This window comes from Dendrobates tinctorius, unplaced genomic scaffold (assembly GCF_039654945.1).
Source record: "Dendrobates tinctorius isolate UK_male_01 unplaced genomic scaffold, ASM3965494v1 ptg000410l, whole genome shotgun sequence".
Taxonomy (NCBI): Eukaryota; Metazoa; Chordata; class Amphibia; order Anura; family Dendrobatidae; genus Dendrobates; species Dendrobates tinctorius.
Window position 1 is genome coordinate 1,668,590 of NW_027362074.1, and position 13,616 is coordinate 1,682,205.

General features: G+C 51.1%; 1 protein-coding gene across 2 annotated transcripts; it reads right to left on the reverse strand.

Moving 5' to 3' along the window:
* Window positions 1-944: 944 nt before the first annotated feature.
* Window positions 945-12,351, reverse strand: RAD54L (RAD54 like). 2 transcript variants are annotated; one of them, XM_073563950.1, is made up of 13 exons: window positions 12,261-12,351; window positions 11,896-12,184; window positions 11,633-11,757; window positions 11,395-11,545; window positions 11,163-11,289; window positions 10,889-10,963; window positions 3,887-4,017; window positions 3,707-3,817; window positions 3,512-3,635; window positions 2,867-2,945; window positions 2,581-2,760; window positions 2,351-2,514; window positions 945-1,651 (listed from the first exon to the last, which is right to left on the reverse strand). In XM_073563950.1, exons 2-13 carry the CDS (start codon window positions 12,119-12,121, stop codon window positions 1,450-1,452), a joined length of 1,695 nt encoding a protein of 564 aa, XP_073420051.1. In that variant the 5' UTR covers window positions 12,122-12,184; window positions 12,261-12,351; the 3' UTR covers window positions 945-1,449. The 2 variants fall into 2 exon arrangements, with proteins under 2 accessions (XP_073420051.1, XP_073420050.1); XM_073563949.1 differs by having other exon boundaries at window positions 11,633-12,184.
* Window positions 12,352-13,616: the final 1,265 nt, after the last annotated feature.

Below are 13,616 nucleotides of genomic sequence, written 5' to 3' on the forward strand. Positions count from 1 at the left end.
TTGTGACCACCTGGTGGAGTGCGGCCTAACCCCAAAACCCCCCCTCCCCTCCCCGGTCAGCAGTCAGCACCTGGCAGGGCACAACTCAACCCCAACACAATCCCCCCCCCCCCCCCCCCCCGGTCAGCACCTGGCGGGGCACAACTTAACCCCAACACAGTCGTCGTCCCCCCCCCCCCCCCCCATTTCCACCTGGCGGAACGTGGCCTAACCCCAACACAGTCAGCCTCCCCCTGTCAGCACCTGGCAGGGCGTGGCCTAACCCCAACACAATCCCCCCCCGCCCGTCACCACCTGGCAAAGCGTGACCCAACCCCATCACCCCTCCTCCCCAGTCAGCACCTGGCGGGGCACAACCTAACCCCAACACAATCCCCCCCCCGTCACCACCTGGCGGAACGCGGCCTAACCCCGACACGGTCTCCCTCCCCCCTGTCAGCACCTGGCAGGGCGTGGCCTAACCCCAACAATCCCCCCCCTCCCCGTCACCACCTGGTGGAGTGCGGCCTAACCCCAACACCCCTCCTCCTGGGTCAGCACCTGGCGGGGCACGGTCTACCCCCAGCACAATCCCCCCCCCCCCCCCCCCCACCTGGCGGAGCGTGGCCTAACCCCAACACAACTCCTCCCAGGTCAGCAGTCAGCACCTGGCAGGGCACGGCCCAACCCCAACACAATCCCCCCACACCCCTGTCGGGGTGCGGCCCAACCCCAGCACAATCCCGTCACCACCTGGTGGAACGCAGCCCAACCCCAACACAATCCCCACCACCACCTATCCCCCCCCTCCCCACCTGGGCGTGGCCTAACCCCAACACATTCTCCCCACCACCACCTGGCTGGGCATGGCTAACCCCAACACATTCTCCCCCTACCCCAAACTCCCTCCCTGCTGGCAGAGTGCACCCCCCCATCTGTAATCGTAGGGAGGAGACGCACACAGCTGGATCACATTCCCTTTTATTCTTTAAAGAGACGGTTGTTTCTATGAACAGTGCGACACCTGACTACAAGGGCAGCAGTACCGTTCCCAGCCCATGGCTGGCAAGAGGCGCTGTTCCTGGACCAGTACAGGGCCGCCACACTTTATCATCACTATATACACACAGCTGTAGGGGTATTTCCATCTCCAAGACCAGGTCCCAGTATGGTAATATTACCAAACATCTCCAATTAGAAATGTAGTACAATTCTTCTGATTGCTTATATCTCTTTCCACATGTGCAGGACCTTGGGCATCTATGGTTACAACAACTAGCTGTCACTATCAGTGGTCATAGCCATGGATACATAAGTTCCTGCACCTGAGGAAAGAGACATAGCAAATCAAAAGAACTATACTACATTTCTAATTGGAGGTATTTGCTAATATTATTACACCTACTACATAGTGGGATTATCACTTTAAGTCCGCCACCAAAACCAAGCCTGGACCCCAGAGCAGAGCTGCTACAGAAGCCCTCGCTGCTCTTCATGTGACCGCTGGTGAAAGGTAAATGTAACCGCAGCATCCCAGGCCGCCGCCAGCACAGGGTCCAGCAGGCCACGCTTATCAGAACAGTGATACCACTGCGATAAGTCCGAGGTACAGTCTGTGCCGTCCGGAGGAAGCCGCACCTGGCGCCCATTCACACAGCGACGACATCTGAACCTGCGAGGGAGAATAAGAAGACAAAGTGCGGATGAATAGGCGAATGCAAGAGCGGAGTGAATGCAAGAGCGAAGCAGGCGGGTGAACGCGAGAGCGGAGTGAAAGCGAGAGAGCAGGCGGGCAAACGCGAGAGCGGAGTGAAAGCGAGATAGCAGAGCAGGCGGGTGAACGCGAGAGAGCGGAGTGAAAGCGAGATGGAGCAGGCCGGCGAATGCGAGAGAGCAGAGTGAAAGCGAGAGAGCGAAGCGGGCCGGCGAATGCGAGAGCGGAGCAGGCGGGGCGAGAGAGCGGAGTGAAAGCGAGATAGCAGAGCAGGCGGGCGAACGCGAGAGAGCGGAGTGAAAGCGAGAGCAGGCGGGCGAACGCGAGAGAGCGGAGTGAAAGCGAGATAGCAGAGCAGGCGGGCGAACGCGAGAGAGCGGAGTGAAAGCGAGATAGCAGAGCAGGCGGGCGAACGCGGAGCAGGCGGGGCGAGAGCGGAGTGAAAGCGAGATAGCAGGCGGGAGAACGCAAGAGAGCGGAGTGAAAGTGAGGGAGCAAAGTGGGCCGGCGAATGCGAGAGAGCGGAGTGAAAGCGAGAGAGCAAAGCGGGCCAGCAAATGCGAGAGCGGAGCGGGCGAAAGTAAGGGGAACCCTGAGCCCAGGCCCCTTCTTTCTCCCCTAGTAGTAGTGAGCACCTTCCTCTGGTCCAGAACCCACCGGTCATGCGTGTCACTGGTGGTGTCCTCAGTGAGGGTGAAGAGTGCCCGGAGTTCCCCGGCAGAGAAGTGGCGCTCCACGTCCTGCTCCTCATCCACCACACAGCTGCTCAGCGCCTTCTTGTGTGTCTGACGCTGGAAAATCTTCTCCTCAATGGTCCCTGTCTGGGGGCAGGGCAGCCATTAGTGAGTGATTGGGGCACCCCTGCAGGAGTGATGGGGTGCACGTACCGACAGCAGGCGGTAGATGAAGCACATCCTCTTCTGGCCGTCCCTCCACACTCGCGCCATCGCCTGCTCATCATTGGCAGGATTCCAGTCAGGGTCAAACATCACCAGACGGTTGGCTCCAATCAAATTGAGGCCACAGCCTCCGGCCTTACTGCTCAGCATGAAGACAAAGTCCGGGCTCTGAAAGAGTGCAATGTGTTACCGAAATATGGGGCACCAAGACCCCCGCAGCATTGCCTCCCTCTCCGAGCGTGAGCCACCTCCTGCAGGTGACCCTGGAACCAACCGTGGGGCTGTTAAATCTCTCCACAATGTTCGCTCGCTTCTTAATAGACATCGTCCCGTCCAGTCGGACAAATAAATACCTGAAAGAGAGAACGAGACTGAGAGTGGCCCCCCGGGGGATCGCACCTTCCCCATCCCCCCGGCGATCATAGAGTTGGAAGGGACTTCCTGGGCCATCTGGTCCAACCCCCTGCTCAAAGCAGGACTTGCTAAATCATCCCAGACAGATGTCTGTCCAGCCACTGTTTGAAGACTTCCATTGAAGGAGAACTCACCACATCCCGTGGCAGCCTGTTCCACTCATTGATCACCCTCACTGTCACCCATCTAATATCTAATCTGTCTCCTCCCACTCAGTTTCATCCCATTGCTTCTAGTCTTTCCTTGTGCAAATGAGAATAAAGTTGATCCTTCTACAATGTGACAGCCCTTTAGATATTTGTAGACAGCTATTAAGTCTCCTCTCAGTCTTCTCTTTTGCAAACTAAACATTCCCAAATCCTGCAACCTTTCCTCATAAGACAGGGTTTGCAGACCGGTCACCATTTCGGTCGCTCTTCTCTGAACGATAAAGGGCAGCCGCTGCGCGCCCCCGGGGGATACAGGGCAGCCGCTGCGCCCCCCGGTGTTTAGGACCCATCATTACCTCCTCGCTCGGCAGAGCTTCTCGAACAGGTCCAGCGTCTGCGTGTAGTTGGAGACCAGGACGACTTTGTCGCTGCTTGTAGTGCGGGTCACAGCCAGGATGTAATCCAGCACCAGCATCTTACCTGCAGACAGCAGCGGGGTCAGTCACTGCCAAAAACGAGACCCCACCAGCCAGGACCACTGATCCCCACACCTGATAATTGGGGCTCCGCCGACTTGCTGTTGTACCCCGGAGGGAATAGGCCGAGCGCCCCCTGGAAGCCATCTGCACCCTCCACACACTTGTCGTAGATCAGGGCAGGATCTGCGGCAGGAAACGCTGCGTTACAGTGTGTCAGGCACATTTGCTGCCATCTCCATCACTGCTACTCACGGTTACAAAGCTTCTTCAGCGCGGTGATGGAGGACAGCGAGGAGACGCTCATCCTGCCAGACGCCAGCTCCTCCGCGGGCTTCACTTGCTTCAGGAATCCTCTGTACAGCTCCAATTGTAGAGGAGTCAGCCTGCACAGGGATAAAACAGGTCAAGGGGTTGTCTGGTGTGGCTGCGTGTACCCCCGAGGAGGGGGGGGTTGTGAGAGGCCACGTGTACCCCCGAGGAGGAGGGGGGGTGAGAGGCCACCTGTACCCCCGAGGAGGAGGGGGGGTGAGAGGCCACGTGTACCCCCGAGGAGGGGGGGGTGAGAGGCCACGTGTACCCCCGAGGAGGGGGGGTGAGAGGCCACGTGTACCCCCGAGGAGGGGGGGGGGGTGAGAGGCCACGTGTACCCCCGAGGAGGGGGGGGGGTGAGAGGCCACGTGTATCCCCGAGGAGGGGGTGAGAGGCCACGTGTACCCCAAGGGGTTGAGTGGTCAAGTGCCATCTAAGAAGCTTGCATTTGTGCAATCCTGCGACTGCCCAGTGAGGGACACAGGAATGGTGGCAGCGAGCGCCATGCTGTCACCGCTAGGCAGGACAACTGTCCCACACCAGCTGCCCCCAGTGCCAAAGCCGAGTGTAAAGGGCCCCGCTCAGAGGTTCCCCATGTTACCTTCTCTTCACCCATTGACTTGTACTAGGGAGAAACAGAATATCTCCCCGGCCGAGCGACGCCTCTGCCATCATGCTCCAGTGCAGACATCACCAAGACATCAGGACCAGCCACAACTTGCATAGTTTCAGGCGCTCCCTCAAAACACATCTGTTCAGAGCGGCCTATCACGGTCACTAATCACAGTCATTCTCTGTGTAAGTGTGTGTAGCCCATTCACTATCTCCATCCATCCCTCACTCCCTCAGGATGGCCGGACCATCATTGTAAATACACCATTGTATATACGCCCCTGTACTCTGTATCTCCCCCACCTCACTGTAGAGTGTAAGCTCTCACCAGCAGGAGCGGCTGATTGGGCTGTAAGTATTGTATTGCTAACGTTGTTACTTATGACTTGTGTTTGGAAACTGTAAAGCGCTGCGGAATATGTTGGCGCTATATAAATTATGACACGTGGCCCCCGCACAGAGCCCCCAGCACCCCCCCGCACAGAGCCCCCCCCCAGCAACCCCCCGCACAGAGCCCCCCCAGCACACAGAGCCCCCCAGCACCCCCCAGCACCCCCCACCACAGAGAGCCCCCAATCTCTGCACTTTTCACCATTCACATACGTTTTTGCAGATACACTTTTCCTGCAGAGAGACGCAGATATTTTCATGTGTGCACAGACCCAATATCCCAAGCACAGAATCCCTCTTGGGAGGCTCCAGGACCCCAGCAGTCAGTTCTTTCTCCCCGAGATTCAGGTCCACAGATATCAGCTATGAGGAGGCGTGGCTGACAAGGTAATTTATGCAGATCAGACTATGGACACGCCTCCAGAGAATTCCAGATAGAAATTACCATGAAATAAAAAGCTGATATACATGGACTCGAAACTCAGGGAGCAAGAACTGAACGCGGGGAAACTGGTGACCATTGAACCATTGGCTCAACAAACCTCTTCAACAGTGATTTGTGAAACACGTTATGGATTTTGAACGTAACTGGAAGAGCCAAATCGAAAAGAAACAGGATTAAGAATCTCCAAAATCCTATAAGGTCCAATAAATCTTGGCTTAAATTTTGGAGATGCAACCTTCATAGCACTATTCTTAGACGACAACCAAACCATTTTAAACCGGGGACCAATGGTCCTATGCCGGTTGGAAAAACGCTGGGCCTTTTCCTGAAAGAGTGACAACTTATCCACCACTTGGTCCCATATCTGCTGCATTCTCTTAACCACAGTGTCCACACCTGGGCAGGACGAAGATTCCACTTGCCCTGAAGAGAATCGAGGATGAAACCCAAAATTACAGAAAAAGGGTGACCATCAAGGTGGCAGAACTAGCTCTATTGTTAAGTGCAAATTCGGCCAAGGGCAAAAATGAGACCCAATCATCTTGATCAGCAGATATAAAACATCTTAAATAAGACTCCAGGGTCTGGTTTGTTCTCTCAGTCTGCCCATTGGTCTGGGGATGAAACGCGGAGGAGAAGGATAACTGAATTCCCAGATTGGAACAAAAGGCTTTCCAAAGTCTGGAAACAAACTGGACCCCTCTATCGGACACAATGTTCTCAGGAATCCCGTGTAACCGAACCACCTGTTGTAAAAACAAGGGCACCAACTCAGCGGAAGATGGCAACTTTGGGAGTGGTACAAGATGGACCATCTTCGAAAATCTATCACAAATCACCCAGATAACAGTCATTCTCTGAGAGACAGGAAGATCAGAAATAAAATCCATTGAGATATGGGTCCATGGCCTCTTGGGCACCGGCAAGGGCATCAGCAACCCACTAGAACGAGAACAGGGTTTAGACCGAGAGCAAGTCCCACAGGACTGTACAAAATTCCTGACATCACGAGATAAGGCAGGCCACCAAAAGGACCAACTCACCAAATCTCTGGTACCAAAAATACCTGGATGACCAGCCAATGCGGAGCAATGGACTTCAGACATCACTCTCTTTCTCCACTGGTCAGGAACATACAACCTTCCCATAGGGCAATGCTCAGGTTTATCCTCCTGAAATTCCTCTAGGGCGCGTCTCAAATCGGGTGAAATGGCAGAAAGAACTACCCCCTCACCTAGGATAGTAGTAGGCTCGGTCACATTAAGAGAATCAGCAAAGAAACTCCTAAAAAGGGCGTCTGCCTTAACATTCTTAGTGCCCAGAAGAAAAGAGACCACAAAATTAAAACGCGTGAAAAACAAGGCCCATCTAGCCTGTCTAGGATTCAAGCGTTTGGCCGACTCCAGATAAATCAAATTCTTGTGATCGGTGAGGACCACAACTTGATGTCTAGCTCCCTCCAACCAATGTCTCCACTCCTCAAATGCCCATTTCATGGCCAACAATTCCCGATTCCCTACGTCATAGTTGCGTTCAGATGGGGAGAACTTTCGAGAAAAGAAGGCACAGGGATGCCTCTTAGAAGTCACAGGGTCTTTTTGGGACAAAACAGCTCCTGCACCAATCTCAGAAGCGTCTACCTCCACTTGAAATGGAAGTGAGACATCAGGCTGCCGCAAAACTGGAGCTGAAGTAAATCTCCGCTTAAGCTCCTGAAATGCTGAGATAGCCTCAGGAGACCAATTCAGCACATCAGCTCCCTTCTTGGTCAGATCAGTCAGTGGTTTGACAATACTAGAAAAATTATCTATAAATTTAAGATAGAAATTAGCAAAACCCAAAAACTTCTGGAGGGCCTTCAAAGAAGTAGGCTGAACCCAATCATAAATGGCCTGTACCTTGGCCGGGTCCATTTCAATAGTCGATGGAGAGAAGATAAATCCCAAAAATGAAATCCTCTGTACACCAAAGAGGCATTTCGATCCCTTAACAAACAGGGAATTCTCCCTCAAAATCCGGAACACAGTCTGGACATGTTCCACATGAGAATCCCAATCACTAGAAAAGATCAAAATATCATCCAGATAGATGATCAAAAACTTATCCACAAAGTCACGGAAAATATCATTCATAAAGGACTGGAAGACAGAAGGGGCATTAGTGAGCCCAAAAGGCATCACCAGGTACTCAAAATGTCCCTCCGGAGTATTAAACGCCGTCTTCCATTCATCCCCATGCTTGATGCGAATAAGATTATACGCCCCCCTGAGGTCAAGCTTAGTAAACCAGCAGGCACTCTTAACTCTGGAGAATAAATCAGACATCAGAGGTAACGGGTACTGATATTTAACCGTCATCTTGTTAAGGGAACGATAATCAATACACGGTCTTAATGAACCATCTTTCATGGCCACAAAAAAAAACCCAGCACCTAAAGGTGAAGAGGATGGTCTAATATGACCCTTCTCCAATGCCTCCTTAATATAGGATCGCATAGCCTCATGTTCGGGTACTGATAAGTTGAAAAGTCGACCCTTGGGAAATTTACACCCAGGCATCAACTCAATTGCACAGTCATAACTCCTATGAGGAGGCAAAGACGCAGACTTGCTCTCACTAAATACATCAGAGAAATCATCCAGATAATCAGGAATATCATGAGACTGAGGAGAGGTGGAGAAAACAGGAGCATCCCTAAGAACACACTGACAACCCCAACTCACCACAGACACAGATTTCCAATCCAAAACTGGATTATGAGTTTGCAACCAAGGAAAACCCAGAATAATAGTATCATGCAAATTATGCAGCACCAAAAATTTACAATTTTCTCGGTGGTCTGGGGCAACTCGCATTGTCACCTGGGTCCAAAACAGGTTTATTCTCCACCAAAGGAGTAGCATCAATACCCCTCAAAGGAATAGGCGTCCGCAGAGGCGTCATGGAAAAACCACAACGTTTATCAAAGTCCAAATCCATCAGATTCAACGCTGCTCCTGAATCCACAAAAGCCTTAGTGGAAAACGTGGATAAGGAGCAGATCAGAGTAATTGCCAAAAGGAACTTAGGTTGTATACTGCCCACAGCAAATGTGTGTGCAAAACGTTTCTCTCATTTAGGGCAGACAGAAATAGTATGAGAGGCGTCTCCACAGAAAAAACACAGCTTATTACGCCTTCTAAACTCCTGACGTTGCACCCTAGACAAAACCCCATCACATTGCATAGATTCAGACATTTGTTCAAAAGGTGGCAGCGCCTCCCGTGTAGTTTTACGTTCACGTAAGCGCCGATCAACTTGAATGGCTAATGACAGAGCCATCCAGACCAGAGGGAACAGGAAATCCCACCATAGTATCTTTTACGGTCTCTGATAAACCCTTCCGAAAGAGAGCTGCCAGTGCATTATCATTCCATGTAGTAAGGACCGCCCACTTTTGGTATTTTTGACAGTACAACTCTGCAGAATCCTGACCCTGGTTTAATGCCAACAGGGTTCTCTCAGCTTGATCAACAGTATTAGGTTCATCATACAACAACCCCAAGGCTTGAAAAAATGCATCCACATTAGTCAGAATAGGATTTTCAGGTGTCAGAGAAAACGCCCAATCCTGGGGATCGCCGCCCAGCAAGGAGATGACAATTTTAACCTGCTGCACAGAGCTCCCCGATGAGTTAGGCTTAAAGGCAAGAAATAATTTACAATTATTCTTAAAATTCAGAAATTTAGACCGATCCCCAGAAAACACATCAGGAGTGGGGATTTTGGGTTCAGCAGCATGTGACTGAATGAGGTTGGTGGAAATTTCCTGCACTTCAGCAGCGAGCTGCTCCACACGATCAGACAATTGCTTAATCTCCATTAAGGAAAAAATCCTCCTACGGCCCCAGAGAAAAAGAGGAAAAAATGCACATAAAAAAAAAAAATTCTGACGCTTTTTTTTCTCCTTTTTTCCTTTCCCTGCTCTGAGTACCCTAGAATCTGCGGTATGGCTGGTGATTCTGTTATAAACGGGTCGCCGAGGAGGAAATAAAAAACAACAATGCTAAGTCTCAGAAAACCAAAGAGGTTGGTAACTATGCAGACAAATATGAACCTAGCACTGAACTTAAAGGTATTTGTAAGGCGGTTTATTGGAGTACACAAAAAAAGACGTTTCGGTCAATGTGACCTTCTTCAGTAACGTGTGGTATATAGATTGTGTAGAGCTTATAGGCATCTATCAGAAAGGACGATGGTGCTTTAGGCATTGAGGAGAATGATCTCTCTAAGGTAATGAGCTTGTCAGTATATAGGAGAGGGGCAAACGTGCCTCCAGATGCGGTGTCCACGGTGTTCTTTCTATAGGTAACTATGCAGACTCCTGATCCTAACACGCAACTAGCAGCAGTCGTGGAGCGTTCCTACGTTGGTCCTAGACGCCTCGTCACAACCGAAGAACTAAATAAGTCTAAAGCAGGAAAAGAGGAAAACTGCCCCAGAGCAGACCCCAAAGGAAAGACAGCCCCCCACATGTATTGATGGTGAAACAAGATGAAAATACAAACAAAGGCAGGAAAATAGGCTGAGCAAACGGTGGGGCCCAAACTAACTAGAGAGGATAGGAAAGGAAAGACGCTGTCTGCAATCTGCCAAAAACCCTACAAAAATGTCCAACACAACTGATAGCAAAATTAACCCTGAAGTCACTAGACTTCTCCGAATATATCAGCACTCAGAATATTCTGAGACAGAGCAAAAAGAGGCCAATCTAATAAGGGACAAAAAAAAAGGTAATTTGGCAAATACAGATAAATAAGGAGTGGAAATTCAGCACAGCCAAGCCGGGCTGGCTGACCACACCAAAAACTGAATTGACCAACAAGAGCAAGTATGAACATTGGCAAAAACAAACTTAACTTGAGAAGACTGGAACAGAGCTGAGTCCAAGACGTGAGAAGCAGACTGAATCACCAGCACCAGGATAGGGCGTCGGCTGTCTTATATCCAGTCTGATACTCCAGAGATCCAATCGTTATCTTCCTCACCAGGTGGCAGATCACTACCTATTAAACGAACCTCACTACCTCCTGTCACCACCAGAGGGAGAACGGAAGGGGAACTCTCAACTGGTGGAGCAGAAAATGAGCTCATAATACCATGCGCGCTGCAGCCCACGCCCGCACGCATGCACTGCAGCCCACGCCCGCACGCACTGCAGCCCCCACACACTTCAGCCTACACACGCAGCCAAGCCACAAGCATAGCCTACACACAACATACAAGCCTTGTACGGAGATCTGTGCATTGTGTGTTGCGGCACACCGCATGTATACACTGCTCACTTGCAAAATACATCAGAGAAGTGGAAAAAAAAAAAAAAAAAAAAAAAAAACACAGCACGCGCACAACAATCACTGCACAGACGGCGTCCTACACAAGGTAGGCCCGGGTGCGGACCATGTCATCGGCTCATCTCATCTCTGGGCCCTGCCCAACGCAGCGCTCCGAAAACCCACCTGCAGCAAATCACCTGCTCTATCTTCACGGGAAGATATTTGGACAGGATGTCAGAGGTTCTTCTAATGAGGCACCTAGAAAATAAAGCGGCAATAAAGGGGCATGGCTGGGCCGGCCACGGGGCCAAGAGAGAGCGCGGGCGCCGCAAGGGCAAAAAGAGAGCGGGCGCCGCCGGGGCAAAAAGAGAGAGCGAGCAGTATACGTCCCTGATCTATGAACAGTCGGCACAGAACTTTCACCTCTTCCCCCTTCAAATATTATGGCGGCATGCACCTGTTCACCAGGCTGATGAGCTCCTTCAGCTTCTCCTCTCCTCTCTCTCGATCGGCCGGACTGGCGTCTGCGTCGCGTCCCTTTAAGATGGGGATTTCAAACCTTTTCTTGAACTCCTTTGCCGTTCCTGCGCGGTGAAAGGTGATGTCCAGTTAATAACAGAAGTGTCTCTGCCATGACACCGTCCCTGTGCCATCATCCGGCAAGACGCCGCGCAGCCCCCCACAATCACCCAAGATGCCGGCACTGACAAAGTGGACCAGGCTGAAGTATTCCAGGAGGTCGTTCTGAATGGGGGTCCCGGAGATGAGCACCCGCCGCAGGGTCCGCAGCCGGCTCAGCGCCTGGTACGTCTGGTTCTCAGAGTTCTTTAGCCTGTGACCCTGAACAAAAAAAAAAAAAAAGCCACTAGAGGAAGAACATGGAGACAATCACACAACACTCTACTGATGTCCCCCACCATCACTCACCTCATCACAAATGACCAAACCCACCGAACCCTGATGGAGAACGTCAGCATGGAGGCGGAACGTCTCATAGGAAATAATGAGGATGGGGGAAGGAACCCGCAGCCCCTTCTGCTGCATGAATCCAGCTGAGAGATGGGAGCACATAGTAACGGGGGTGAGTGTGTAGAGGGCGCCATCAGCTCCACTGCCCCTCCCCCAGTCATACGACCTCACGGCGCTGGAGTCAGCAGACGCGCACTGCCGATTATAGGTCACCTCCTCACCCAGCTTCTGGTCAATCTCTTTCTTGGAACCGCCATCAATGGCCAGGGGCTCAATCCGGCCCTGCAACCACTTGCCCACCTCGCTGTACCAGTTCTTCACCAGGCTGGAGGGGCAGACTACCACCACCTTGTCAATCTCAGGTGTACAGTCTGGACTCTGCTTGAGGAGGGTCCACATCAGCGCAATACACTGCAGGGTCTTCCCCAGCCCCATCTCATCCGCCATAATGCAGCCGTGACTCCCGGGAATCCGGCGTCCGGTCACACAATCCCACAGGAACTTCACCCCCTGCAGAAGAGATAGCGACATGATCTACAACCCACCCACGCCTCATGTACCGGCCACAGAGAAGAGCGCTCCCTACCTCCCGCTGGTGAGGACGCAGGACCTTCCCCAACACCGGATCCACAACAACGTGAACAGGAGCCTTCTCCCTGCAGCGAAACGCGAGGGCAGAAACCATGAGACCAACAATAACCTCCGGTATAATATAACTGATATCTGGGGAGCGGTGATGTCTCCTCTGTATAATATAACTGATATCTGGGGAGCGGTGATGTCTCCTCTGTATAATATAACTGATATCTGGGGAGCGGTGATGTCTCCTCTGTATAATATAACTGATATCTGGGGAGCGGCGATGTCTCCTCTGTATAATATAACTGATATCTGGAGAGCGGTGATGTCTCCTCTGTATAATATAACTGATATCTGGAGAGCGGTGATGTCTCCTCTGTATAATATAACTGATATCTGGGGAGCGGCGATGTCTCCTCTGTATAATATAACTGATATCTGGAGAGCGGTGATGTCACCTCTGTATAATATAACTGATATCTGGGGAGCGGTGATGTCTCCTCTGTATAATATAACTGATATCTGGGGAGCGGTGATGTCTCCTCTGTATAATATAACTGATATCTGGAGAGCGGTGATGTCTCCTCTGTATAATATAACTGATATCTGGAGAGCGGTGATGTCTCCTCTGTATAATATAACTGATATCTGGGGAGCGGTGATGTCACCTCTGTATAATATAACTGATATCTGGAGAGCGGTGATGTCTCCTCTGTATAATATAACTGATATCTGGGGAGCGGTGATGTCTCCTCTGTATAATATAACTGATATCTGGAGAGCGATGATGTCTCCTCTGTATAATATAACTGATATCTGGGGAGCGGCGATGTCTCCTCTGTATAATATAACTGATATCTGGGGAGCGGCGATGTCTCCTCTGTATAATATAACTGATATCTGGGGAGCGGTGATGTCTCCTCTGTATAATATAACTGATATCTGGAGAGCGATGATGTCTCCTCTGTATAATATAACTGATATCTGGGGAGCGGTGATGTCTCCTCTGTATAATATAACTGATATCTGGGGAGCGGTGATGTCTCCTCTGTATAATATAACTGATATCTGGGGAGCGGCGATGTCTCCTCTGTATAATATAACTGATATCTGGGGAGCGGCGATGTCTCCTCTGTATAATATAACTGATATCTGGGGAGCGGTGATGTCTCCTCTGTATAATATAACTGATATCTGGAGAGCGATGATGTCTCCTCTGTATAATATAACTGATATCTGGGGAGCGGTGATGTCTCCTCTGTATAATATAACTGATATCTGGGGAGCGGTGATGTCTCCTCTGTATAACTGATATCTGGGAGCGGTGATGTCTCCTCTGTATAACTGATATCTGGAGAGCGGT

Bases quoted from the DNA above. Each gene is read 5' to 3' on its own strand.
- RAD54L (XM_073563949.1), bottom strand. From the start codon at position 12,121: ATGGCGGATGAGATGGGGCTGGGGAAGACCCTGCAGTGTATTGCGCTG. The intron at 2,946-3,511 runs GTAATGATGGGT...TCTCTCTTTCAG, and splicing joins AAGCTCTGCCGAGCGAGGAG to GTATTTATTTGTCCGACTGG. The intron at 1,652-2,350 runs GTGGGTTCTGGA...TCTCCCTCGCAG, and splicing joins ACCAGTGACACGCATGACCG to GTTCAGATGTCGTCGCTGTG.